Here is a 26,339-nt window from a genome sequence, read left to right as displayed (position 1 = left end):
CCATAAATGTCATTGTCTGTACTCTATCCAATGGTACAATGAATCAATCATTAAGGAAATGACATGCTTTTTTCATTAAGTATATAAACAATATTTAGCTTTTATTCTTATAGACCCTACTGAAAGAGAAATTCAGGTTCTCAGGAAAATTGCCACTTATCAATTAATCGTTAATCAATCGATAAGGGCAACCAACTAATGATTAATGGATTGGGTTAATGGATAATTCTCTTCCCTACTACTAATGTACGGCTGTAATTTCTACTTTTTATAACTTCTGTTGCTGTTGTCTTGTGAGGACACTCCTGCACAAAGATAATTTCGTTCATGATCATCACTTCTCTCCAGATGGGACAACAAACTGAATTCTGTTATATTTAGGGTTTAATCCAACATCTGCATCAGAGATATAATTATGTTTGTTTTTGCATATTTGGTACTGGTTAAATAAAGGATAAAATAAAAGAAAATAAATACATTTACAATGTGAAAATGGACTGAACTCTAACTGCCCCCCTTTACAGAGTAATAGGAGTAAAGAGAAAGGAACTGTTTCATTTTAAACAAACTGAAAGCAGACTGACCGGTTTGGAAAACACCTTCCACATCTTTCTGTTTTGTGGTCTTTTCTAATTTTAGCTTTTACTTTCGTATTACCACCTTACACAACAGCGTCACTCCGATTAATTTCTTGTTATGTTTAAGCAAACTTTTAAATTGATCACAAAGAACAGATAGATACACTATATGGACAAAAGTATGTGGACACATTGAGTTCAGGTGTTTCTTTTCTAACAGGGGTTTGGGATACGAAACAATAATGACTAATGTCAAAATATAGTTTTATATTGGGATAAATATCCTTGCATTGGTTAGTTTGGTTTAAATTGTTATATTTGCTTCCAAAATGCCTCAGAGATGGTTTGACTGAATTGCTCAGTTTTTTTTTAATCCATGACTATGACTTTAAATGTTCTTCCTCTAAATTTATACAATATTTCCATGCTCTGACTGTAAATAATAATTTTCTACCACAACTAACCATCTACTTTCTTCACATCTCACTGAGGAAGAAAAATCTCCCATTAAACTTTAAGGAAATATTGATGTTTTTATCTCAAATCATCATGAACAGGACATCTTACAGCTGTAGACATGATGTGTCCTAATATTTATGTCTTTATATTTATAGACATTTACATCAAACTAACCAATACATATTTATCCCAATATAAAACTATATTTTAACATTAGTCATTATTGTTTTGTATCCAGACCCCTGTTAGAAAAGAAACACCTGATTTCAACATGTCCACATACTTTTGTCCATATAGTGTATATCCCTCAACCATAATATCAGTTAATATCTCATCATCGTCTTTATCTTCTTTGTCTTCTTTATTGTTGTGTTATATTCACTCTGATAATTGTACCACTGATTTTCTTCTCATCGACAGATACTGCAGAGCTTTAAACTGAGCTCAGTGTTTTTATACATGAATTCTTTGTTTCATTGGAGCAAAAGGCAATAAATGCCAACATAAAAACAACAAAAACCGAAAATAGCATCAGCTTCCAGACAACTGGCCCAGAATCTGACAAATAATGCATGACTATTCTTAATTCAATCTTATCTTTTCCTTCTGAAGCGTGTATTGGTGTTATCTTATTCGTTTTATGCTGCTCTGAGTATTTCATTGTAAGGTAACTTCAGTTCCCACTAGCAATAAAGCTGACTTTTACTTACTTTTGTCCACATGCTCTAAATATACAGCCATACATATAGCTCTAAATATATACCAAATATATATTGAAACACCATTAGAACAGCAATTTGTATACTAGACAATTATCAATATAAGTACAAGAAATAGACATAAAAAAGTGTGCAGAAATATTGTTGTGTGTATGTGGTTTTAAGGGATATAAATATACAGATCCTGGCCAAAAAAATGAGTCCCACACTAAAATTTTTTGCATGCATTCAAAGGTCATGGACCCAAATGAAAGTCCATATATGACTGAGCTTAAAATGAACTCAGTGGTTTTTATACATGAATTCTTCTTTGTTTCATTGGAGCACAAGGCAAATAAATGCCAACATAAAAACAACAAAAACTGAAAATAGCATCAGCTTCCAGACAACTGGCCCAGAATCTGACAAATAATGCATGACTATTCTTAATTCAATCTTATCTTTTTCTTCTGTAGTGTGTATTGGTGTTATCTTACTCGTTTTATGCTGCTCTGAGTGTTTTAATGTAAAATAAATTCAGTTCCCACTAGAAATAAAGTTGACTTGTAACTAAATACTTTTGTCCATATGCGCTAAATATACAGCCATACATATAGCTCTAAATATATACCATATATATATATATATATATATATACACACACATATATATATATATATATATATATATATATATATATATATATATATATATATATATATACACACACCCATATATATATATATATATATATATATATATATATATACACACATATATATATATATACACACATATATATATATATATACACACACACATATATATATATACACACACACACATATATATACACACACACATATATATATATATATATATATATATATTAAAGCACCATTAGAACAGCAATTTGTATACTAGACAATATAAGTACAAGAAATATAGATAAATAAGTGTCCAGAAATATGTGTATGTGGTTTTAAGGGATATAAATATACACATCCTGGCCAAAAAAATGAGGTTAAACTGAACTCAGTGGTTTTTATACTGGAATTCTTCTTTGTTTCATTGGAGCAAAAGGCGAATAAATGCCAGCATAAAAACAACAAAAACCTAAAATAGCTTCAGCTTCCAGACAACTTGCCCAGAATCTGACAATAATGCATGACTATTCTTAATTCAATCTTACCTTTTCCTTCTGAAGTGTGTATTTTAATTGTTTTTAATTCATTTAAGTGTGTATGTAACTTCAGTTCCTGCTAGAAATAAAGTTGACTTGTAACTAAACTGAACAGCTCAAACAGCTGATTTGTTCCTGTTTGTAGAAACACAACCCTCCTGTAGTGATGACAATCGCTGACAGACAGGAGGCTGGGTCTTAAACACTGAACTCATGACCCCGTGCTCCGTCTGCAGTGTTTTGGCGTTCGTTGAGACCGGGTCGGGTCTCTTCGTTGTCACGGCGCTGTTGGCTGTGTTACCTGGAGACCTAAACTGTGTAGAAACCGGGTGCAGTTTGTGTTTCAGTACGTGTTTGGGCTTGTGCGGCGTCTGATATGAAAGCAGGCTGCAGCTTTGTGTGTGCATGTGCGACTCAGGCTGCTCTGAAGCCCTTCGGTACATTTACTCGTGTACACGTTGACAGTCGTCTGCTGTTTTGGTCTAATTGATTTCACGGGGTTCATCACACTTCTGAGCCCAGGGATTATTAAACTAACAGTTTACTGCCATTAGTCCATTACGTTAATGATCTGTTACGTGTGCTCTGATGTAGTTTTTATTAACATGTTCACAGCTGCAGCTTTTGAGCCCATTTTAGTCTGTAAACCTGTTCGTTTTTGATTTAGTATTATGGGATGGATTATCACAATCATCAGAATACTAATTAATCACAGGGGAAATTGTTGTGTGTTACAGTTGCTCTGTGCAGGTATAATAAAGAGTAGCAAGAAATAAATTATCAATACCACAAAAATATACACACTATATGGACAAAAGTATGTGGACACGTTGAATTCAGGTGTTTCTTTTCTAACAGGGGTCTGGGATACTAAACAATAATGAAAAATGTCATGATATAGTTTTATATTAGGATACATATCACTGCATTGGTTAGTTTGGTTTAAATTGTTATCTATAACTATGTCTTAAGACATTTAAGATACTTAATTTCTCTCAACATTGATTTTGTTTTTTTAATCCATGACTATGATTTTAAATGTTCTATTTCTAAATTTCTTCATCCTGCATATTGTGTTAAATAAAGTGAATTTAGCCAAAAACATACAAATGGACTGTTAACTATGATTTTAAATGTTCTACCTCTAAATTTCCAAAAATATTTTTCATGCTCTGTCAGTAATAATAATAATAATAATAATAATAATAATAATAACAACTTTCTACCACAACTAACCATCTACTTTCTACACATCTCACTGAGGAAGAAAAATCTCCCTTTAAACTTTCAGGAAATATCGATGTTTTTGTCTCAAATCATCATGAACTGGACATCTTACAGCTGTAGACATAATGTGTCCCAATATTTATGTCCACATCAATATTTATAACTTCAAAGAAACACCTGAATTCAATGTGTCCAAATACTTTAGTCCAAATAGTGTGTATATAAAGCTCTAAATATACAGAGACACATATGTGTAGCTCTAAATATATGCCAAATATTCATATTAAAACACAATTACAACTAAACAGCAATTTTAATGCACAAGACAAATATTATCAATTTAAGTAAAAGACATATACATAAATAAGTGTGCAGAAATATTGTGGTGTGTATTTCTAATTTTGTGGTTTTAAAGTATATAAATATACACACCATAGACTGACTTATATTACCAAAGGAAAACTGGAGGAATATGTACAATTACCAGAACCTTATACGAACATTATGGTATCTGGAAAATAGAGACATGACATCCAAATTATTACTGTTTATTTTTATTATTATGACTGGTGTATTTTAATTTTATTCTACATATATGTATACACGTTAATAAGAATATAATATTTCATATATATTATATTTGGTGCAAGTCTAAGTGGTGTGAATGGGTGTGTGTATGGGTGTTTGTGTTGTTTAATTCATGTTCTTCATGTATATTATTATTTACTTTGTTTAGCTTTCATTATAAAACTTAAATACCAATAAAAATATTGGGGAAAAAAATATACACACCATGGCCAAAAAAATGAGTCCCAGACTAAAACCTATTGCATGCATTCACTGCAGCACTGTGTCGATAAAATTATCCAATGCCACGACATTTTTTAGACACTTAACATTGTGAACCTCGACCTGACCAAAATGAACCGACCCCAGATCATAACACACTGTAGGAGCTAGGCATGATGGGTAATCCCTTCCTCTGCCTGAAACAGGGTCAATCTGGGACTCATCAGACCACATGACCCGTTTCCATTAAAACGCGGTGGAAAACATATCTAACATGAGAAAGTTGTGTCGAGAAGGGGGTTAAGATGCAGACTCAGGTTTATAATTCTGTCAAAACCAAACCAACACTGACTATTGATAAAGTTCATAAAATGTATGATTTATGATTGTGTGAGGAGGAGCTGCTGCTGCTGCGTTCATTCAACACATTAACTTAATGAAATGTAAATTATTCTAGTTAGTCTAGTCAACAGAAATGCACAATTGGGCGTGAACAGATCTGAACTGCCTTTTAGCGACAGTGTAAGTGGAATTTTTTTCCACTTGATAGTTTCCTGAGGATTTATGAGTATGCTTTAGAAGCACACACGGAAAAAGAGGAAGAACTGAGATACTAATGAAATGTGATTATTAGAGACTAAGCTGCCAACAAACTCACACATAGATGAATTTACCCAATATAACAATCCATCTGTGTAAACCCAGATGGTAAAAACTATCCAGCAGCAATAACAGTCTGATATCAAAACAGGAAAAAGTAAATCATCACAGCAGGTAACTGGTCGGTCAGCAGATATCTTCATGTACAGACCAGAGTCAACTCCAACTGGACAACACTTTATGGAATATAGAGTTCCAATTTCCCTGTATGTCAGCGTCATATTCTATCAAGAATGAGGTTGTCAGGTTCTGTCTCTATAGTCACTTTTCCATTGGACATCTACGCAAAAGTTTACTGATATTTACTAAAAATCGAAAAAACAGAAAAGCGTAATGTTAGTTTTTCCATTAAATCCCAAATGCGATGATTTGTTTATTTATTATTGCGAGATGACATGAGAAGTCATTCCATAAACATGGCGACAAACGTAAATATGGTGTTGATTTACAGATATATTCATTATTATTATTACTATATTATCCCTCTATCTTGTACTAAATTAAAAAATGATTGGGTTTCCTGGTGTGTCCACACATACTGTGACATGTTTCTTCTTCTTCTTTCTTGCTTGTTTTAACGTACATCAACATCTGTTTTTTTTATTCACATGACTCAGTTGTGAAAAAAGATCTTTCCATTGCAGTTTTGTGTGATATACCATTTGCGCTACGCCTGAAAAACCACCTCTCGCCAGCACAAAAACTTTTAAACGAAAAATGAGACTTTTGGTGAAATTATCATTTTTTCCATTAGGTAATTTTTATGTGCAAAGTTATATTTGTCCAATTTGAGAGTCAATGGAAAAGCGACTTATGTTAGAGTCCTGTGGTCTGGATGCAGATCAATCTCCCAATAGAAGTGGGCGGGACTTTCACAGGAGGAGACTCAACTAATTCAATCAAAGTCCATATATGACTTCTGTCAGTGATCAATAAGAACTTATTGATATGTTTAACCATTTACATGTTATAAACCTATATATAAACCTTTATTTACCTAACTGACTATTTTCTGACTGTTTAAATTAAGGACAGGACTCAAATATACTCTTAATTTACTCAAATTTCATGTTATATACACCTGGAAAAACACAACTACAAGAGGGGAACAGGAAGCATTTTGTTGAGACAAATCATCTTGATTTTGCATTTGTTCACAACATTTAGAAAACATAAACTTGATTTAGCAAATGACTTTAACCCTTTAGTTTGTTTTTGTTTTGTTTTACAAAAAAATGTAATTATGATATCAAGATTTCCAAAAGCTGTATCTTGGAAGTGGTTTGAGATAAAGTTATACTGTAAATTAGAAAAATAGTGGGTTTGAACCAAAGTTTACGATAGAAGTAAATGTACTCATCTAATTTGCATATTGTGACATCACAGGGCGATGGCCATATTGGAAGCATAACTTCTTGTAAAATTGAACTCCAACTCTAAACTATTGATATATCAGCTTTTATAAATCCTCTATTAGACGACAGAGTATAACATGCAGGTTTATAATGTGACATTAAGAGATTAGACTGATCTTTACATATAATAGAGTTTTTAAGACTGAAAATATTTACAGACGACTTGAAGGATTATTTTTTTCCTGAGTTGTGTCTTTATTTAGCCTGGGGCGTCTTACACAGAAATCATTAAAAACATTTTCCTTTCAGCTGCACAGATCTAAACCATAGTAACCCTAAAGCTGTGTGAGTGTTTTTCCTGAGACACTCAGACCCTTAACGGGCCGTTTCCACTGTTTAACTTGAGGCTGCTGGGTGTATTTCTGTAAACCTGACTCTGTGGTTATGTAAGCCACATTTTCTTGAAGTCTCAATGAAGATAAACAGAAATGAAAAGTGAAATACAGCAGCATGATGTCACACAGCCTTTCCAACACAGCAGACCCTGATTTTCATGCTGCGTTTAAAGACTGTACGGCATGTTCAAGGATCACATTTTTTTGACATCCAGTGAGCTAACAAAGCTCTGGGTTTACTTATTTAACTGTTAATGAAAGTGAAATCATGTCTGTTTCATATTGGTTTTGGTTTAAAGATGCAGGTACTGGTTTAATGCTGAGAGAACAGACAGAAATATGTTTTGTCACTTGCATCAGCATTAAAATGCGATGCTGCTGTTGATGTACTGACACCAGCCCACAGTCATTTCTGATTTCCTTCACAATTAAAACATATCATCTTCATCCACTGTTCTCAGAATATATGCCTACAGTCTGACATGATGCAGGAGCAGGTGCTGGGAAGTAATGACTTCATGTAGCTCAAGGCTTGATGCTTAAATCTTGGCAACTGGATCAACCAAAACAAACAACCACTGTTTATTTGCAGGCGTCTAAAGGCTTAGACTGGAAGATTTCCTCAACAATCTAGTTTATCGCAGCCACGCTGTGCAACACGGATGTAATAAATGTGGATAAGGCAGGTATGTGATGATAACAACGACTGAATTTTGCACAAAAAATTAAAATCATCAGTGCATGTCATCAATGAAGCTAAGCTGGGGTGTGTCAAACATACGGCCTGTGGGCCAAAACCAGCCCACCAAAGGGTCCAATCCGGCCCATGTTTCCCCTACAATTGTATTAGGGGGCCGCCTCACCCCCCCAATGGCACTTCCCACCCCCCTAAGACTGCAGACCGACCCCAGTACAAAACTGATCTGGGCAAGTAGTACGTTAGTTAGAAAATAATACATGACTTAGACATAAACAGGCAGTCAGAGAGATAACAGATAGCTGGATGGATAAAATAGCTAGGTAGCCAGCTGCTAAAATAATAACAATAAATATAATAACAATAACAATAATGAATCAATAATTAGACAGACCGAGAGAGAGAGAGAGAGAGAGACAGACAGACAGACAGACAGCAGACAGAGAGAGAGAGAGAGAGAGAGAGAGCGCGAGCAAAAACTGAACAATGTACCCCCACCCCCCAAGGATGCAAGACTGGGGGAAACACTGAAGAGTGTCAAAATCATTTTAGTTCAGGGGCAAAATACAGCCCAATTCAATTCCATGTGGGTCAGACCAGTAAATATTGCCACAATACCTATAAATAATGACAACTCCATTTTTTCTCTTTGTTTAGGTGAAAAAAATTCAATTTCATGAAGACGTTTACAATTACAAATTACCCTTTTACGAAAAATGGTGAATAACTGAACAAACATGAACTTCCACTCAGTAGAAGAGAAGAAATGAGACTACCAAAGCCCACCACTGAGCTGAGCAACACCAGTACGCACCTCTAAGCCAGTCAGACAACTACCAACAGACATTAAATAACACAAACAAGTAGGTTGCAGTATCTTCAAAGCTATCAGGAAAAAGGCAGTCAGCAAGACCGTGATCAGGTTTATCGTAACTGTTTTCTTGCAGTGTTTACATGCTGCGTTATCTTCAGTTTTACAGCTGTAAACTCAACGCTGTTGCCGTATTGGAGCACTTTTCATCTCATGGTCTTCGAATCATCCCCTAAAAGCACATAACATCCGGTAAACAAACATAACACACACTGTGAGCATCTTCCTCCTCTCTTTGCTGAAATGTGATCTTCCTTCATGTTACCAGCAACAGTAAATCACTTCCAGTTTATCGGACACTAGTGGCTCTGTTCGTCTGTTTACAACAATTTAATAGTATTATGTTGATCATGTTGCTTATTATTGAGGCAAAACCAGGTGAATTCAGGATTATGATACCATTACCAATTTTTTCCTAACAGGACACTTTTTAATTTGGCAAAAACTGCACCAGACCAGACCTGACAAACCACAAATCGGCCTCAGACGTCATGTCTTCAAAGCAAACTCCCTCTCAGAGAATATTTCCTATTGGGGACTCTAACGTGGAGCTCCTCATAAGCTCAACTTCAGGTTCTTTTAGTACCTGTGAGAAATTAAATCCAACATATGTAGATTCATTCATTTAAAGCCCTTCAGACACAAAAAAAAACCCTACACCGAGGTTGATTATACAGTGACATCCTTTTATAGCTTTATTTATGTTTTACAACTATTCATATGAAGAGCCAAGAACTGATCTGAATGCAGCCTTAAGGGATTCACTGTTTTACGGCTGTCATACATAGTTAAGAGACAAATGCAATGGGATTCACACAACAACAACACAACACAGCTCTTCTTGTAGGTTTTAGTGTGATCTCTTAAAGAGCAGCAGTAAATGAACCAAAAGACCTGATCCCACCTCGATGATCAGCTCTCATGTCAACACACAGAGTGCACAGCAAGGGGGAGGGATTTGTGAAAGGCAAAAATTACACTGAAGATATTAACAATCAATAATGTTAAAATCATTTTAGTTCAGGTTCTACATACAGACCAATATGACCTGAAGGGGTCAGACCAGTAAAATATGATCATAATAACCTAGAAATAATGACAACTACAATTTTTCTCTTTGCTTTAGTATAAAAAAGCAAAATTTCACAAAAAATTTGAATAACCCAAACAACCATGGACAACCTGACATTTTTTAATAGAAAAATAAGTGCAAATTTGACAATATTATCCCTATTACTAAATGTTTTGTGCATTTTAGATCCACTACGATTTGTATGTTGTAATGCACTTGGGTAAATGAAAAGCTGAGGCATAATATTGTTAAAATTGTACTAATTTTTCTTAAGAAATGTTAGGGAGTTTGTGGTTGTTCAGGTTAGTCATGTTATTTTAAAGGAGTGATATTTTGCTTTTTTTTAAATGGAATTATGCATTTTTTAACATTTCGCTGTGGTCTACATAAACTGTAAATGCTCTGCTTGGCTCTGAATTCTTCCTTCATTCAACTCCACAGGTCCATCTTCAACCCTATTTCTGACTAATGACACCAGAAAGGTGGTTTGGAGCGCTGGCCCTTTAAATGCACATGAGATACTTCAGGCCCCACCCCCTCCAGGTTGTTGACTGTGCTACTCTGTCCCATTCAACCACTTGTGTTTTTAATACAACCAACAACTGAACATTTTAGGTAATTGACTCAATGTTTGGACATATTTTCAGTATGGACTACAACCGCTGCTGCTGATAAACAATTATGTCGAACTGGAGAAATACTCGTCTCAAGTCTGGACCTTACATGTGCAAATGTTGTGATGTAACTTGTTATAAAACGTAACAAATTAAGCAGCAATTCAAACAGGTTGTAGAAATCCACTGGATTTATGCTGGAATCAATATATATAGTTTTGCAGCACCTGGAGGTTCAAATTCAAACTGTGTGAGCTATTAGGGTCCAAATACACAAATAAATGAACCAAAGACTAATAAAGTGGGTTTAGATAAATATGAGCCCTTTAAATGATACTTTGTAGATGTAAACATTTTCATAAGGTAATTTGACTTTTTTCACTCTAAAACAGAGAGAACATTTTGGAGTTGAAATCATCTACAGGTTATTATGTTATTATTTTACTAGTCTGGCCCATTTGAGATCATATTGGGCTGAATGCGGCCCCTGATCCAAAATGAGTTTAACACCCCTGGTTTACTGTGTCTGTATACACTCAAGCAAAACAAACCATTTACATACAGCCAAAGAACACAACTCAGTACAAAACCTCTAGTCATCCAGTCCAGTACGGGAGTTTGTCCAACTCTGCATCTAAAAAAAGACGCTTAATCACAAATCACTGATGAATGAGAGAAATTATAAACCCTAATCCTGCAAATTAACAGCACAGACTGAACTTGTCTAATCTAACCTGGCCTCTAAATGCATTACGGGAGGGAAGGGAAGTGGTGGGGAATTCCACTGCAGGCCCACTTCACAGTCAGATCCACGATAAACACTTCAGTGCCCACTTTCACTGCATAAACCTGCAGACGTTTACTTCTGGCAGGAAATCACAAGCTGCGTTTTTCTTTTTCTAATTCCAACAACCTTTCATAGGCATTTGGAGTTAAACGGGACCATGAAGTGGTCATCAGTGGAGGAGGATTTAACCCATAAAGACCCAAAGCCACTGGAGACCAAAATCATCTATTGATGTAAAATGTTTAATATCTTCTGATCCATTAATTCTATCAATACATGTAAATAACTGTGTAAAATACAGTTTGTCATCTTTTCATAGTCATCAGATATGACCATTTGGATGTTCAGATGCTCCATAGTGAACGTGGAAACACCGTCATCTTCTACAATACTGATTCACCAGTAAAATCCATGGAGTTGGATCAATGACAGTGGATGGAGATGCTTATTTTTATGTATAGATAATGATATCTTTGCTGAAAAAGCCATTTTTTCTTCAGTTTTCTCTGTCTGATATAATACCCTTAACTTTACTTTGAGCATTTATGAACATCTACATGATCAGTAAATTAAATGTAGGAAAATACCAGATTTTCATTGAAAAAATTACACACTGTCATCTTCTACAACACTGATTCACCAGTAAAACCCATGGAGTTGGATAAATGACAGTGGATGGACACACTGGGTTTATGAAGATCTGGTTTCATTGGACACTTTAAGAGGATGTTGTATGACTTAAAGAGGGAGATATCTGGCTGCAGATGTTTTGCCTGACGCACTTTTGTCTACATTCCGTGAGCACTTTTTGAAGAGTTGACTTTGGAAGGTTTGACTTGTCTATGTGCTTTTTGTGTATTCATTTAATGTATGGAAGTCTGTCTGTAACTATTTAATGTACTGCTGTCTATCTTGGCCAGGACACTCGTGAAAAGAGATTCTTAATCTCAATGAGGTTTTCCTGGTTACATAAAGGTAAAATAAAAAAATAAATAAAAATGTTCAGTCTATTACACTGGGTTACAAAATAATGTTTTTTGCAAGTTGTCTAGGTTTTTTCAACTGAATTAGGACCATTTTGCACCGCTAAATCCAAAAGGACATCTGTTTTTTCAATCAGGTCAGGTTTTTTTGCTAATTTGATTTTGAAAAATTTGATCTTCTCACAAAAAGATCTTCTAGTCGAAGCCATTTCATTCACCTGTAATATTAAAAAAACCATTAATCATAAATTGGCAAAAATAAAATCTTCAGGACTCGTTTATTGCGAAATATGAAAGAATTTTGTATCATATGATGTGAAAAGGCCCATAAATGTAAGCAAAATACTGTACTGTATGTTGTCACTGTATAATGAAACTGTATGTTGTAACTATGTGTTGTGCTGCCTCTTGGCCAGGACTCCCTTGGAAGAGAGGTTCCTAATCTCAATGGGATTTTCTTCCTGGTTAAATAAAGGTTAAATAAATAAATAAAATGAATAAAAATGTTAAAAAGCCAATATGTAGCATAGTTCAGAAAGCTGACCTGATTGAGCAAATTAATGTGATTTTTGGATTCAGCACACCAAAATTATCCTAAAACAGCTCAAAAACTTAAACAATAAATTTGTTGTTGACCAGTTATAGGTTTTACTAAAAAAAAAAAAAAAAAAAAAAAAAAAGTCATGTTTTCTTTAGTTTTATTTGATATAATAACCCTCATCTTTAATCTGAGCTTTTATGGACATTACATTGATATAGGAAAATACCAGATTTATACATAAAAATGCAAACACAGAATATAATATTAGAATAAATAGTGATAAATCAGTTACGAAAAAAAAAAAAAGGTTAAAAATAGATCAAATGTATGTAGGAACAGTCATCAAAGTAGCACTGGGTCTTTATGGGTTAATTATATAATCTGCTCCAGGTGTACACACTGGGATCTCTGCATCCAGACTCCTACAGTGGTGTCCAGATCCAGATGCAGTTCAGTAACCCAAGGTTGTGGGTTCGATTCCCACCAGTGTCCATAAAGTTCACTGCGTTTAAGGAGTATCCCCTCATACCGCAGAGCAGCAGATAAACCCGGCTGTGTCCTTACCTGCCTCCACCGTGTCGGTCAGGTCGTGGTTGGCAGCAGTCCGGGGGAACTCCTTCAGTTTTCGGCTGCTCAGGTTCAGGACGCCGCTGGCCGCCGCCTCCTCCAGCGCGCGCTCCAAGCCCCGGTTCGGGGGCAGGTTCTGGATCGACGGAGAGAGCCGAGCTGGGAGAGCGGAGGACGAGCCGCCTCCGGTCCTAACGTGGCCATAGTGTTTCCCCCCGGTCCGCCGCGTCGCTGTGGAGTGTTTGTATCCGACAGAAGAGGCGTGGCTCGGGCTAACGCAGTGCAAACCCACGGAGCTCCGCGTTCCCGGGCGGTCAGTTCCTCTTCGGTTGATGTCGCCGCCGCGTCTGCCTCCCTCTCTCACCGCGCGGCGTCAAGCACGCAGCACGCGGCACGTTGTACGTAGCACGCACGGTGACGTCAGCCTTTCAAAATAAAACGCATCCTACTGTTGATGCCAGGAAAGAGGAAAATTTCTCCCAGCTAAAGCATTATGGAATTCAACTTTTTCTAAAACTGAGTGGTCAAAAGCATGGACATTACCATATAACTGTATTACAAACAAAATTAGAATTTTACATCTCAAAATTTTACATAACATATAACGCTACGCAACGCTATTTTGTGTCGATTTTCTGATATGGAAGAAATATGCAACTTATGTCAGTCTGAATGTGAAACTACTCTACATGTATTCTTTTTATGTGAACATTCTTCTAATTTTTGGTCCAAAATGGAAAATTATATAATTTCTAAAAGTAACAATAAAATAAATACAACATCCCAAAATGTAATTACTTATTTTAAACATGATACTAACAATCTAGAATTTATTGTAAATTTGTTCATATTATTTGGAAAATTTCATATACATAAAAACAAATATACTAAAACACTCCCAAATTTTAAAATCTTCCTATTAGAATTTGGAAATTATATTAAATCTTTAGAACTCATTTATGATTTAAAAAAAAAAAAAAAGCACTAGCCCTTGGTTATTTATAAACATTTTTTTAAGACTAACTGAACTCTCTGTTGCATTAATTTATTTTTATATTTGTCAGAACTATTATTTTTTATTTATTACTTTTTTCTTCTTTTTTTTTTCCTATTATTTACATATTATGCTTTGTATTTTTAAATCTATGCATTATTTTCTTAAACTTACATGTTCAAATGCATTTTCCCTTTTGACATCTTGTTGTTTGTTTAAAATGTTGTACTGCATATGCAATGTTAATAAAGTTGAAAAATATATATATATACTGTTTGCTGCCAGATCAGTGTCAACCCTCTTTGCTCATTTTGTCACAATACTGATGAAACATTAACTCATATTTTTGGCAATGTGCCGTCAGTCAAATTTTTTGGTGTGATATCATATATTTAATAGCTTTATTTATATAGCACCTTGTAAAAACAAAGTTTACAAAGTGCTTTTGACAGAAAAGTAAAGGGCACAACAGCAGATACAAGAAAATAAAAAACCCTAAAACAGAAGCAACACAATAGGAGATGTGTACAATGCAGAAACATGACACTAATAATTAAATGAATCAGAATAAAGAGGGCAGGGATAATGTAACATGATGCTGTCAAATCAATGCAAAAACAACATCATGTTTGAGAATATAAACCAACAATCAAACAGGATGAGATTCAAATTATACATATAATATATATATATATATATATATATATATATATATATATATATATATATATATATATATATATATGTCAGAGTAGAGATTGAAATCCAGTAGGATTCCTAATCCTACTAGGACAGATAATAATTTTAGTAAGACATTAGGATCTGAAGATGGAATTCCAATCTGTCCTAGGAGAATTTGCAATCCTACTAGGACAGATTGTAATTCTATTTGGAAGTGGGATCTGAAGATTGGAAAAATACGGCAAAAAATATAAGAATTCTGTCAGGACAATCTCGAATTCTATTAGGAGAATGTCAGATTATATCAAAATGTATGGAAAATAGACTGAATCATTTCACAGCCAAAATTCCAGTCAGTTTCAGCATAGGTAAGCATACAATTTCGCCATCACTATTCCAGCTGAATTATTTTCATATCTTTCATATCTATATCAGTGTAAGGAAAAACCTTTGTGTATTACTTGTTTGAAATTTTGAAGTTAGCTGTAGACTAACGTTAGTGTCACTATTGAGTAGTATGTAGCACATTTAAGTATTAGAAAAACTGACAAACCTCTGTAGTATTACTTGTTTGAAATTTTGAAGTTAGCTATAGACTAAGTTCATTGTCACTATTGAGTAGTATGCACCTTTAAGTATTAGAAAAAAACAACTGACAAAACCTCTATAGTATTACTTGTTTGAAATTTTGAAGTTAGTACTATAGACTAAGGTTATTGTCACTTAACTAGTGAGTAGTATGCAGCACATTTAAGTCTTAGAAAAAGTCTTTGAAGCTTAGCTATAGAATATTAGATTCAAAGTCTGTGTAAATTCTGAATAAATCATGGTTTGTAAGAATATTGTTGTTTCTATAGAATATTGATTCAAAGTCTGTGTAAATTCTGAATAAAATCATGGTTTGTAAGAATATTGTTGTTTCTTTTACTTTTAACCCTACCATCTAGACCAGGGGAGCAAAATGCCAATGCCAACTTTAACATCGTACATTTTCTGAATGGCTTGGCAACAATTAGATAATAATAAAATTGTATGTTGCCATGGCAACGGGTTGTTTACAGGTACGTTTTTCAAATTCTACCGATTTCTAAATACAAATGTGTCTCATTTACATACCAATGACAGTTACAAACGGCCATTGAATAAGGTTGGACCAGATAGGACAGCTGGCATCCTGGTTACAATGTGTATTGACCTAAGGGCCATATACTGTTTAAGATATGAAAATAATTCAGCTGGAATGGTGATGGCGAAATCGTAGGACAGACTGAAATTCCAAAATTCCAATCTTAGATCCCACTTCCAAATAGAATTACAATCTGTCCTAGTAGGATTGTAAATTCTCCTAGGACAGATTGGAATTCCATCTTCAGATCCTAATGTCTTACTAAAATTACTATCTGTCCTAGTAGATTAGGAATCCTACTGGATTTCAATCTCTACTGTGACATATATATATATATATATATATATATATATATATATATATATATATATATATATATATATGTCACAGTAGAGATTGAAATCCAGTAGGATTCCTATATATATATTCCTATATATATATATTCCTATATAATATATATATATATATATATATATATATATATATATATATATATATGTGTGTGTGTGTGTGTGTGTGTGTAGGCACGCCTACTCGTGCCTTTATTCTGAAAGTTTGCTTTTGTGTTTCCGGTGTCATTTTATCCGTCTCGACGCAGCTGGCTCACTGCGGCTGCGCAGTAGATGGTCTATATGTGAAACTGCAGGGTTGAAACAGAACAAATGAAAAGTAGTTTAACAGTGACATCTGGTGGATTAGCAGTACAACATGAAGAAAGTCATACAGACTCAAAGGAGAGAGGGAACAGGTTATAAAAGCCTCTGAAAGGATTATTCATGTTGTACTTTGTTTTCATAAATCTTTAGTCTAATTCATGTAACTACATTAGTGTCATTGTCTTTGTTTCATTTGTGGTCGTTAGTGTTTGAGACAGAAACTCCCATTTCCTCTTATTGTGGACGCCACAAACAGTAGCTGGAGTTTTCTGGTATTTTCCTGTTTTTAGTCTCATCTTTAAGAAAGTTTTCATGCAACAAAATTTTTTAAATTCAGGTTTAGAGTAAGTGCAGTTTTAATAATATTATGTTAGCTTTTCATTTCCACATGTGCATTACAACTTACAGATCACAGTGGATTTACAAACACACAAACATTTAATAATTTTGAGAAATTTGAGAACCATGAACATAATTAACAGGGGGAAAAAAGAAAAATAACAAATATGAACAAATAAAGAGGACAAACAAGATTTGTTCAAAAATTACAAAAACTTGTGAAACATCAACAAAAATGACACTAAAATTGCATTTACTTCTCTTCAGACATTTCAGCATGGTCATATTGTTCAGGTTTGTCATATTTTTTGTAAAAGGGTAGTTTAAAAATGTAAATATTGCCATGTAACTTTCCTTTTTTTTTACACTAAAACAAAGAGAAAAATGTGTATTTTATTATTTATAGGTTATTACGACAGTATTTCGCTAGTTGTACTCACTGGCAAAATACATACAGACATATCTGTCTGTATGTCCCGAATAAAATGACTTTAATATCTTTAATATCTTTAATTAACGTTAATATCTTCAGTGTAAATTTTTTTTCACAAAATCATCCCACATGCCAATTGGACCCTTTGGGCCAGTTTTGGCCCATGGACCTATGTTGACACCCCTGGAATAAATAGATCAACAGGTATAAACACTTTAGATGAGCGGATGCTTTTGGTTGACAGCTTTTAGACTGCTCATGTCTGCCATCTGCTGGAATAAAAGGGTTACTACAGATGATAAAAGAACCCCAATAAGACAAGGTTTTATTGGCTTTTATAGTATTACATTATCATCAAACTTTATATGAGGTCACTTGTCTAATAATACTGTTTCTCCCAGGTCTGTGTTGGACATTGTTCTGTTGTTGATACCAAACAATCTTCAAATATGGCTTATGGACAGGAAATTCTCAGATACACTCTATTTATTATGAAATCTGAAGAATCATTTTATGTCTGCTTTATTATATACTGTTTTTGAATCCGTAGTGTCATGTAACAGGAAAAACTTGGTGTGATTCTTATATATATGAACACAAGTGTTATTTTTCCTTCACTGAATAGAATGAAGAGAAGAATAGAATAGAATAGAATAGAATAGAATAGAGAATAGAATAGAATAGAATAGTCAGTTTTACTCCAGTCAGTGCAAAAATATTAACAAAATACTAATACTTCAGAAATAAGAATAGCATGAATATAAAATTACAAAAAATAGAAATAAGATAGAAAATAAATATCAGTTTTCCAATTTACAAAACATAAGAAAAGACGTAAGTTGAATAAAACTAAAACTGAACAAAATATGAAGTCACACAAATTTACTGTATTAACAGAGTGTGTGTGTGTGTGTGTGTGTGTGTGTTTGTGTGTGTGTGTGTGTGTGTGACACACAAAACAGTATGTATATCTATGAAAACAGCATTATATCTATATAAACAGTATGTACATCTATGAACCAAGTCTATATAAATAATGCCTTTATTTTTGATAAATACTGAATAATATTTCATTGTTTGCAGGACAGAACTTATGTCCATAATCCACATTTGTCAGATTATTTGACTTTATAGGAGGTGATTTTGAGGAAACATTGAGGATCTACCTCATTTCTATTTTTTCCTTTCTTTTGTATGAATGCATCTCCAATATGTCCATTTGATATTACTGAAATATAACAGCTATAAGAGTCCATCAGGAAACTGTTTTTTTCTGTGCACCTTTTGTAAATTACCAATAAATAGATAAATAAATAAAAAAATTGCCCTTTTTCCACTGCAGGGTCAGATCCTCCTGTACATAGACTTTAGACACAGACCCCCAGACACTGAACCCTGTTGTAAAGGTGTAGGTTGTGGGTGTAGACAGTGGCAGAGGACGGAGCTGCAGTGTTGGAGTGTTTATCAGAGGTTAGTGTTGTGTGTGACAGACCGAGGGAGGTCCGTCTGGTGTTCCTGCTGACTCATCTGATTACATAACAGGCTGGAATCAGCACATACACAGTCCACATCACTGATTACATTATTGGAACGCACACACACACACACACACACACACGATACCATTTAAATAAACTGTTTGTACTTTTTAACATCATGAATCTCTGATTAAAACAATAATAGATGAGGTGAGTTTCCAGTTCTGTAGATTCACCACTTCTGGTTTAGTTTTTATAATTGTATCATAGTTTATTGTTTGTGTGTGTGTGTATGTGTGTGTTTTTAATGTTTCCACTTTGACACATCATACATTCGTCATCATTTAAATCCTTATGATCATGTATTTCACCTGGTTTTTCCACCGTTCAGTATTTTTTCCCATAAGTCTTTACTCATTGGACTCATTACCTGGTCAACAACAAATTTATTGTTTAAGTTTTTTGAGCTGATTTAGGATAATTTTGGTGTGCTGAATCCAAAAATCACATAAATTTTGCTCAATCAGGTCAACTTTCTGAACTATGCTACATATTGGCTTTTGAACATTTTTGCTTACATTTATGGGCATTTTCACATCATATGATACAAAATTCTTTCATATTTCTTGCAATAAACGAGTTCTGAAGGTTTTACTTTTGCCAATTTATGATTAATGTTTTTTTTAATATTACAGGTGAATGAAATGGCTTCGACTAGAAGATCTTGCAAAAATAAGCCTGACGTATTCTGCTACATCTGCGGTGAATACACCATTGTACCTAACAGGAATCCTGTTGGAAAATGATTTTTTTTCTCTTAAAACCTATTTTGGGGGAGAACTATATAAAAAATCAACTGATAAAGTCACAAAAATGTAATCAATTTTGTGAGAAGATCAAATTTTTCAAAATCAAATTAACTAAAAAAACCTGACCTGATTGAGAAAAACAGATGTCATTTTTGGATTTAGCGGCACAAAATGGTCCGAATTCAGTTGAAAAACCTAGACAACTTGCAAAAAACATTTTTTTGTAACCCAGTGTAATTAGTCTAATATTAACAAATGTTACTGTTAACCATTGGGCATGTTTTGGCAGATTTACTTTTGTGTATGTGAAATTTTCCAAATAAAAGTTTTAATTTCTGCTTAATTTGTTACGTGTTATAACTAGTTACATCACAACATTTGCACATATAAGGTCCAGACTTCAGACGAACATTTCTCCGAGTACGACATAATTGTTTGTCAGCAGCAGCGGTTGGAGTAAAAACTGAAAATATGTCCAAACTTGGAGCCCATTACCTAAAATGTTCAGTTGTTGGTTATTAACAAACACAAGTGGCTGAACGAGACAGAAAGCAACAACCTGGAGGGGGCGGGGCCTGAAGTGTCTCATGTGCATTTAAAGGGCCAGCGCTCCAAACCACCTTTCTGGTGTCATTACTCAGAAATAGGGTTGAAGATGGACCTGTGGAGCTGAATGAAGGAATTCAGATCCAAGCAGAATATTTACAGTTTATAGAGACCACAGGGAAATGTGGGAAAATGCATAATTCCATTTAAAAGCAGAATATCACTCCTTTAGAAGAGCATGACTGACCTGAACACCACAATCAACCTAATATTTCTTAAGAAAAATTAGTGCAATTTTAACAATATTGTGCCTCAGCTTTTCTTTTACACAAGTGCATTACAACGTACAAATAACAGTGGATCTACAAATTCACTAAACATTTAATAATCGGTATAATATTGTTTAACTTGCACTTATTTTTCTTTTAAAAAAATGTCAGGTTGTCCATGGTTGTGTGGGTTATTCAAATTTTTTGTGAAATTTTACTTTTTTACACTAAAACAAGAGAACATTTTGGAGTTGTCATTATTTCTAGGTTATTTCTAGGAGTTAAAGATGGACATGTGGAGACGAATTAACCCTTTCATGCATGAATTATGAGAACCTCAGTCTAGATTTTTTTCTTGAGTGTTCTTATTCCTCCTTAGGCATAAAAAAACCAATGTGATCAAGTTTTTTTTTTTCTATAGAGTTTCAAAAATATCCATGCATTTAATTTTTGAAGTAAAGAAACATATGTTTAAAACCCAATGTCAGAAAGTGATATGAAAACAATGAAATAAAAACATTTTTAATGCTGCTAATCTGATGTCCTCTCACATTTTAACATATTCTAATGCTAGTAATTACTCATTTTATGGAGATAATATGCAAAAAAAAAAAAAAAACAACTTTTTGTCTAACAAATAACAATTGATTTACACTAAAACATGTCACCGCAGATCAGGTTTATCAAGAACAGGAAAGTTACAGTAATGGTCTGAATGTCAGTGTACAAGTGTCCACTGTGTTGGCTGATATGGAACTAAAACACAAAACCCATTAAATACAAGAAAACAGTTGTAGAATAACTGTCCACTGGAGTGACTTATGCATGAAAGGGTTAATGAAGAATTCAGACCCAAGCAGAGCATTTACAGATTATGGAGACCACAGGGAAATGTTAGAAAATGAAGAATTCCATTTAAAACTAGAAAAGCACTCAGAGAGCACGGACCTCCACCAAGGCAGATCAGTGCCCCCCCCCCCCCCCCCCCCCCCAATCACCACCAAAATTGAATATTTGTTCCTTGTGCCAGTATCAAAATTTCCTGAAATTTTCACCCAAATCCATCCATAACTTTCTGAGTTATCTTGCACACAGACAGACAGACAGACAAACCAACACTGGCAAAACAGAACCTCCTTGGTGAAGGTAAAAGAAAGCTAAACATCACTCCTTTAAGAAAAAACTGAACTTCCTCCATCTCTGTGTCAAAATTACCCTAATACACTACACGTCTGAGCACAGACGCTTCCTGTTATTCAAAGTAACTTCACATTAATGTCAAATTAAGTCATAAAGCCTGAATAGTGGGAGCGTCCTGATAACCCTCATATCTGAGGACGTGTGTCTTCATTTGTGAGCATTTGGACACAGATGTGGGTTCAGGTTTTCCGTCTGTTCTTTGGAAAACTGCATGTGACGGTTTACCCGCAGAAAGTACAAACCACTGTTAAACACAGGAAGCGCTGATCACCAAACACTGCTTCCTTTCTCTGCACAAACTCATTTTCATTTGGAGGATGAATACGTTCAGTGTTCGACCTCTGACAGCGTTCTTCACAGCTGCAGGATGGTGAGTTCACCTGACCAGGTTTAAGGCTTTGAATTTACAGATTTTACTGAAGTAAACTGGAGCTGAAAGGACACGTTAAACAGCTGATCATCAGTTTATTCTGCAGGAAAGTCAAGCTCAAATTCACATTCACACTGAATTTAATGTGTTGAAAATGCAACAAACACTTGGATTTTGGAGATCAAACTGGATCGTTTTTATTTCAGCTTTAGTTTGCACTTTCTCTTTAAGAGTTTTTGTTGTTGTTGTTTTAACGTGTATTTTTATGGTAGAAAGCTGCTTTCAATTCAGATTCTGTAAAGTGAACAAAAATGAAAATAATCCAAAAATCAGAACATATTTGTATCTGTTTTCAGGATCAAACCTTCAGAATTTAGTCAATTTTGAAGATAAAACTGCCTCATTCTTATTTTAACCTTATTTTACACTTTCTCAGTGTTGTTATTTGTTGTCAGCTTCCTTTAAGAGTTTTTTTTTTTTTGCTTTAATTTGTTTTTTTTATGGTTAAAAGCTGCTTTGAATTCAGATAAAATGTAAAGTGAAGTTTAGAAAACCTCGCTGCATGAACAAAAATAAAAATAATAGAAAAATCAGAACGTATATGGAACTGTTTTTAGGATCAAAGCTTTGTAATTTAGTACATTTTGGAGATAAAACTGATTCACCCTTTTTTTTACATTTTCTGTGCTGTTATTTGTCGTTACCTTCTATTAAGAGTTGTTTTTGTTTGTTTAAATTTGTATTTTTATGGTAGAAAGTCGCTTTAAATTCAGATTAAATGTAAAGTGAAGTTTAGAAACATCGCTGCATAAACAAAAATTTAAAATAATCCCAAAATCTGAACATATACTTATCTCAGAGCTTCTTAGGTGAGGAAATGTTGGAGATAAAACAGTTTTATTGTTATTTTAACCTTATTTTACATTTTTTTGTGTTGTCATTTGTCATCAGCTTCCTTTAAGGGTGTTTTTTGTTTGTTTTAAGATGCATTTTTATGTTAAAAAGTCGCTTTTAAGTTCAGATTAAATGTAAAGTGAAGCTTAGAAAACCTCACTGCATAAACAAAAATTAAAAATAATAGAAAAATCTGAACGTATACTTATCTCAGAGCTTCTTAGTTGCGTTAAGCTTGGAGATAAAACTGCCTCATTCTTCTTTTAGCCTTATTTCTCAGTGTTGTTATTTGTCGTCAGCTTCCTTTAAGAGTATTTTTTGTTTGTTTTAAGGTGTATTTTTACGGTAGAAAGCTGCTTTTAATTCAGAGTAAATGTAAAGTGAAGCTTAGAATCCTCACTGCAGAGACAAAAATGTAAAATAATAGAAAATCAGAACATATATTTATCTGTTTTTAGGATCAAAGCTTTGTAATTTAGTACATTTTGGAGATAAAAGTGTCTCACTCTTATTTTAATCTTATTTTCCATTTTTTGTGTTGTTATTTGGCATCAACTTCCTTTAAGAGATGTATTTTCGTTTGTTAAATGGTGTATTTTTATGTTAAAAAACTGCTTTAAATTCAGATTAAATAAAAATGCAAAAAGTGAAGATTAGAAAACCTGCATAAACAAAAATGTAAAGTAATCCAAAAATCTGAACATATAGTTATTTCAGAGCTTCTTAGTGGCGTAAATTTTGGAGATAAAACTGTCCGATTCTTATTTTAACCTTATTTTACATTTTCTTAGTGTTATTAGTCATCAGCTTCCTTTAAGAGTTTTATTCATTTTTTAAGGTGCATTTCTATGTTAAAAAGATGCTTTAAATTCAGATTAAATATAAAATGCAAAGACAGTGAAGCTTAGAAAACCTGCATAAACAAAAATGTCAAATAATCAAATAATCAAATAACCTGAACACATACTTATCTTCTTTTAGGATCACAGCCTGTTAGTTGAGTGAATTTCTTCACAGATGTAAACCCACGAAGGCTGTTGCTTCATGGTGGAAATGATGGATTTGATAAACAGTAAATGTCACCACATCAGGTTTTCCACTGTTACAGTTTGAACTGAGTCCTGCTCATCTGTGGTGTAGAATGAAAACCTGAACCTTCAGTAAAACTGACAGGTTTGGACGAAATCATATGTGAAATAATAGTTTATGATACAGTTACCTCAGTCACTAGATGATATAAATGTACAACCAACTGCTAGATTTATTTATTTTCAGATTACTATCAAATAACTATTCTACGGAGTAACCCAGAGAATTTAACATGAACTAAAAGTAAAACAGATAATATCCTCCTGAGATTCTGCAATGAGTTTATGTGCTCTGAAGGAGACGAGGGTATCACAGGTTTACTTAAAAAAACAAAAAAACAAAACAAACAACACCAAACAAACAAAACAAAACCCATTCCATTAAATAAATACATACATACATACATACATACATAAGTTAAGTTGAAGTAAACATGAATTAATAATACACAGATAAATAAACAGATGAACAACAAACTAATAACAAATAAAATAAAATAATAAATACATACAGACATACATATAACATAAGTTAAGTTGAAGTAAACACGAATTAATAAATACACAGATTAAACATGAACAAACAAACTAATAAAAATAATAAATAAATAAAGCTGTTTCCAATCAAAGCAAATACTTCATGTAAAAAAAAGCCCAAAGTTTTCATGGGTCGCAGGAGGATATATACATATACATACACATACAATATAACTATACAACTACATATACACATTCGTATACATACACATACATATACATATAGATATACTCATACATATACACACATATACACATACTCGTACTATATACATATACACATACATACATACATAAACACATACATACACATATACACATACATATACAGTATACATATATAGCTAAAGCTGTTTGTAAACACATGCAGATGTAAACGTATCCACTACTCTGACAGGACAAACCCCACTGAAAACATCACTATGTGAACTCCTGATCTATTGATTTCCTCTCAGGTTTTCAGGTTGGACTGGGTCTGTCCACTCTGTGTTCAGGTTTCAGCCTCTGTGTGTTTGTGTCCACAGCTGGAGGACGTCATGTCTTCGTCCGTCCACAGACCCAGAGTCAGCTGGTGGTGGACTCAACACCGTCTCAAACAATGACAGGTAAGACTTTTTATTTTAGATCTGTACGAAGCCGGAAACCACAGAATATTCATTTAAATCTCCTCATTTTACGTCTATATTCACCTGAACAGACTTTTATCTAAAACAGCCTGTATTTCTGCTTTCTCTGCTGCATATTAGTGTCATTGAATCCACAACTTCAGCTCCAAACTGTCGTCTTAGCTCACCGTTCTGTCATAACTCCAGTTCCAAGTCCTTCCTGTTTGTCAATCATCAACTGTTTTCTTTTCATTTGAAGAATCTTACATCAGCTCCAAGTGTAAATCTGTGTCCTCTGACACCACATGTTGGTGCATTTACTGAGTTCATGTCTCTAAAAGCTGCAGAAAAGGTAGGCTCAACCCAACGTACACTGTATATGAGGTTAAAGTTGATTAAATGCTTTGTTAACGCTGGAGGACATGGTTATGACAGTGAACAGGCAGTGATAAAACATCCTAAAGTCAAACTGGTGCAGTATGAGTCAGGCTTTGACTGTTAGAGCTGACGTTTTGGTTTCATTTCTGCTGCTGCGTTCATGTGCATGTTAGGTTTTACTGCTGGGCAAAGTTTAAAGTCCAACTCATCTGATAATTTAGACACTGTTAGGAATAAAATCTACAGCGATGCCTCGTCCACAACATTAGTATTTTTCTAAAGACATATTTTCTAAATTGGTCCAAACTCTGAGAACCAGAACCAGAACAGCCTTTACTGTCACTGTGTGTTCGATGAAATTAGGAATATTACTCCAATCAGTGCAACTATGTTAATAATAATATAATATAATAATAATAATAATAATATAATAAACAATATGTAAGAATAAAAGTCAATG

At 34.0% G+C, this 26,339-nt stretch overlaps 1 protein-coding gene across 1 annotated transcript in view; it reads right to left on the bottom strand.

The window, feature by feature from the left end:
* The window catches only part of LOC115412918 (leucine-rich repeat and calponin homology domain-containing protein 1-like), a 115,390-nt gene extending 101,582 nt beyond the window's left edge, over positions 1-13,808 (bottom strand). The window contains 2 exon segments of the mRNA XM_030125598.1: positions 13,474-13,626; positions 13,629-13,808. Coding sequence (XP_029981458.1) covers positions 13,474-13,626; positions 13,629-13,680 — 205 coding nt within the window. The 5' untranslated portion in view covers positions 13,681-13,808.
* Positions 13,809-26,339: the final 12,531 nt, after the last annotated feature.

This window comes from Sphaeramia orbicularis, chromosome 21 (assembly GCF_902148855.1).
Source record: "Sphaeramia orbicularis chromosome 21, fSphaOr1.1, whole genome shotgun sequence".
Lineage (NCBI taxonomy): Eukaryota > Metazoa > Chordata > Actinopteri > Kurtiformes > Apogonidae > Sphaeramia > Sphaeramia orbicularis.
This window is presented reverse-complemented; position numbering and strand designations above follow the sequence as displayed.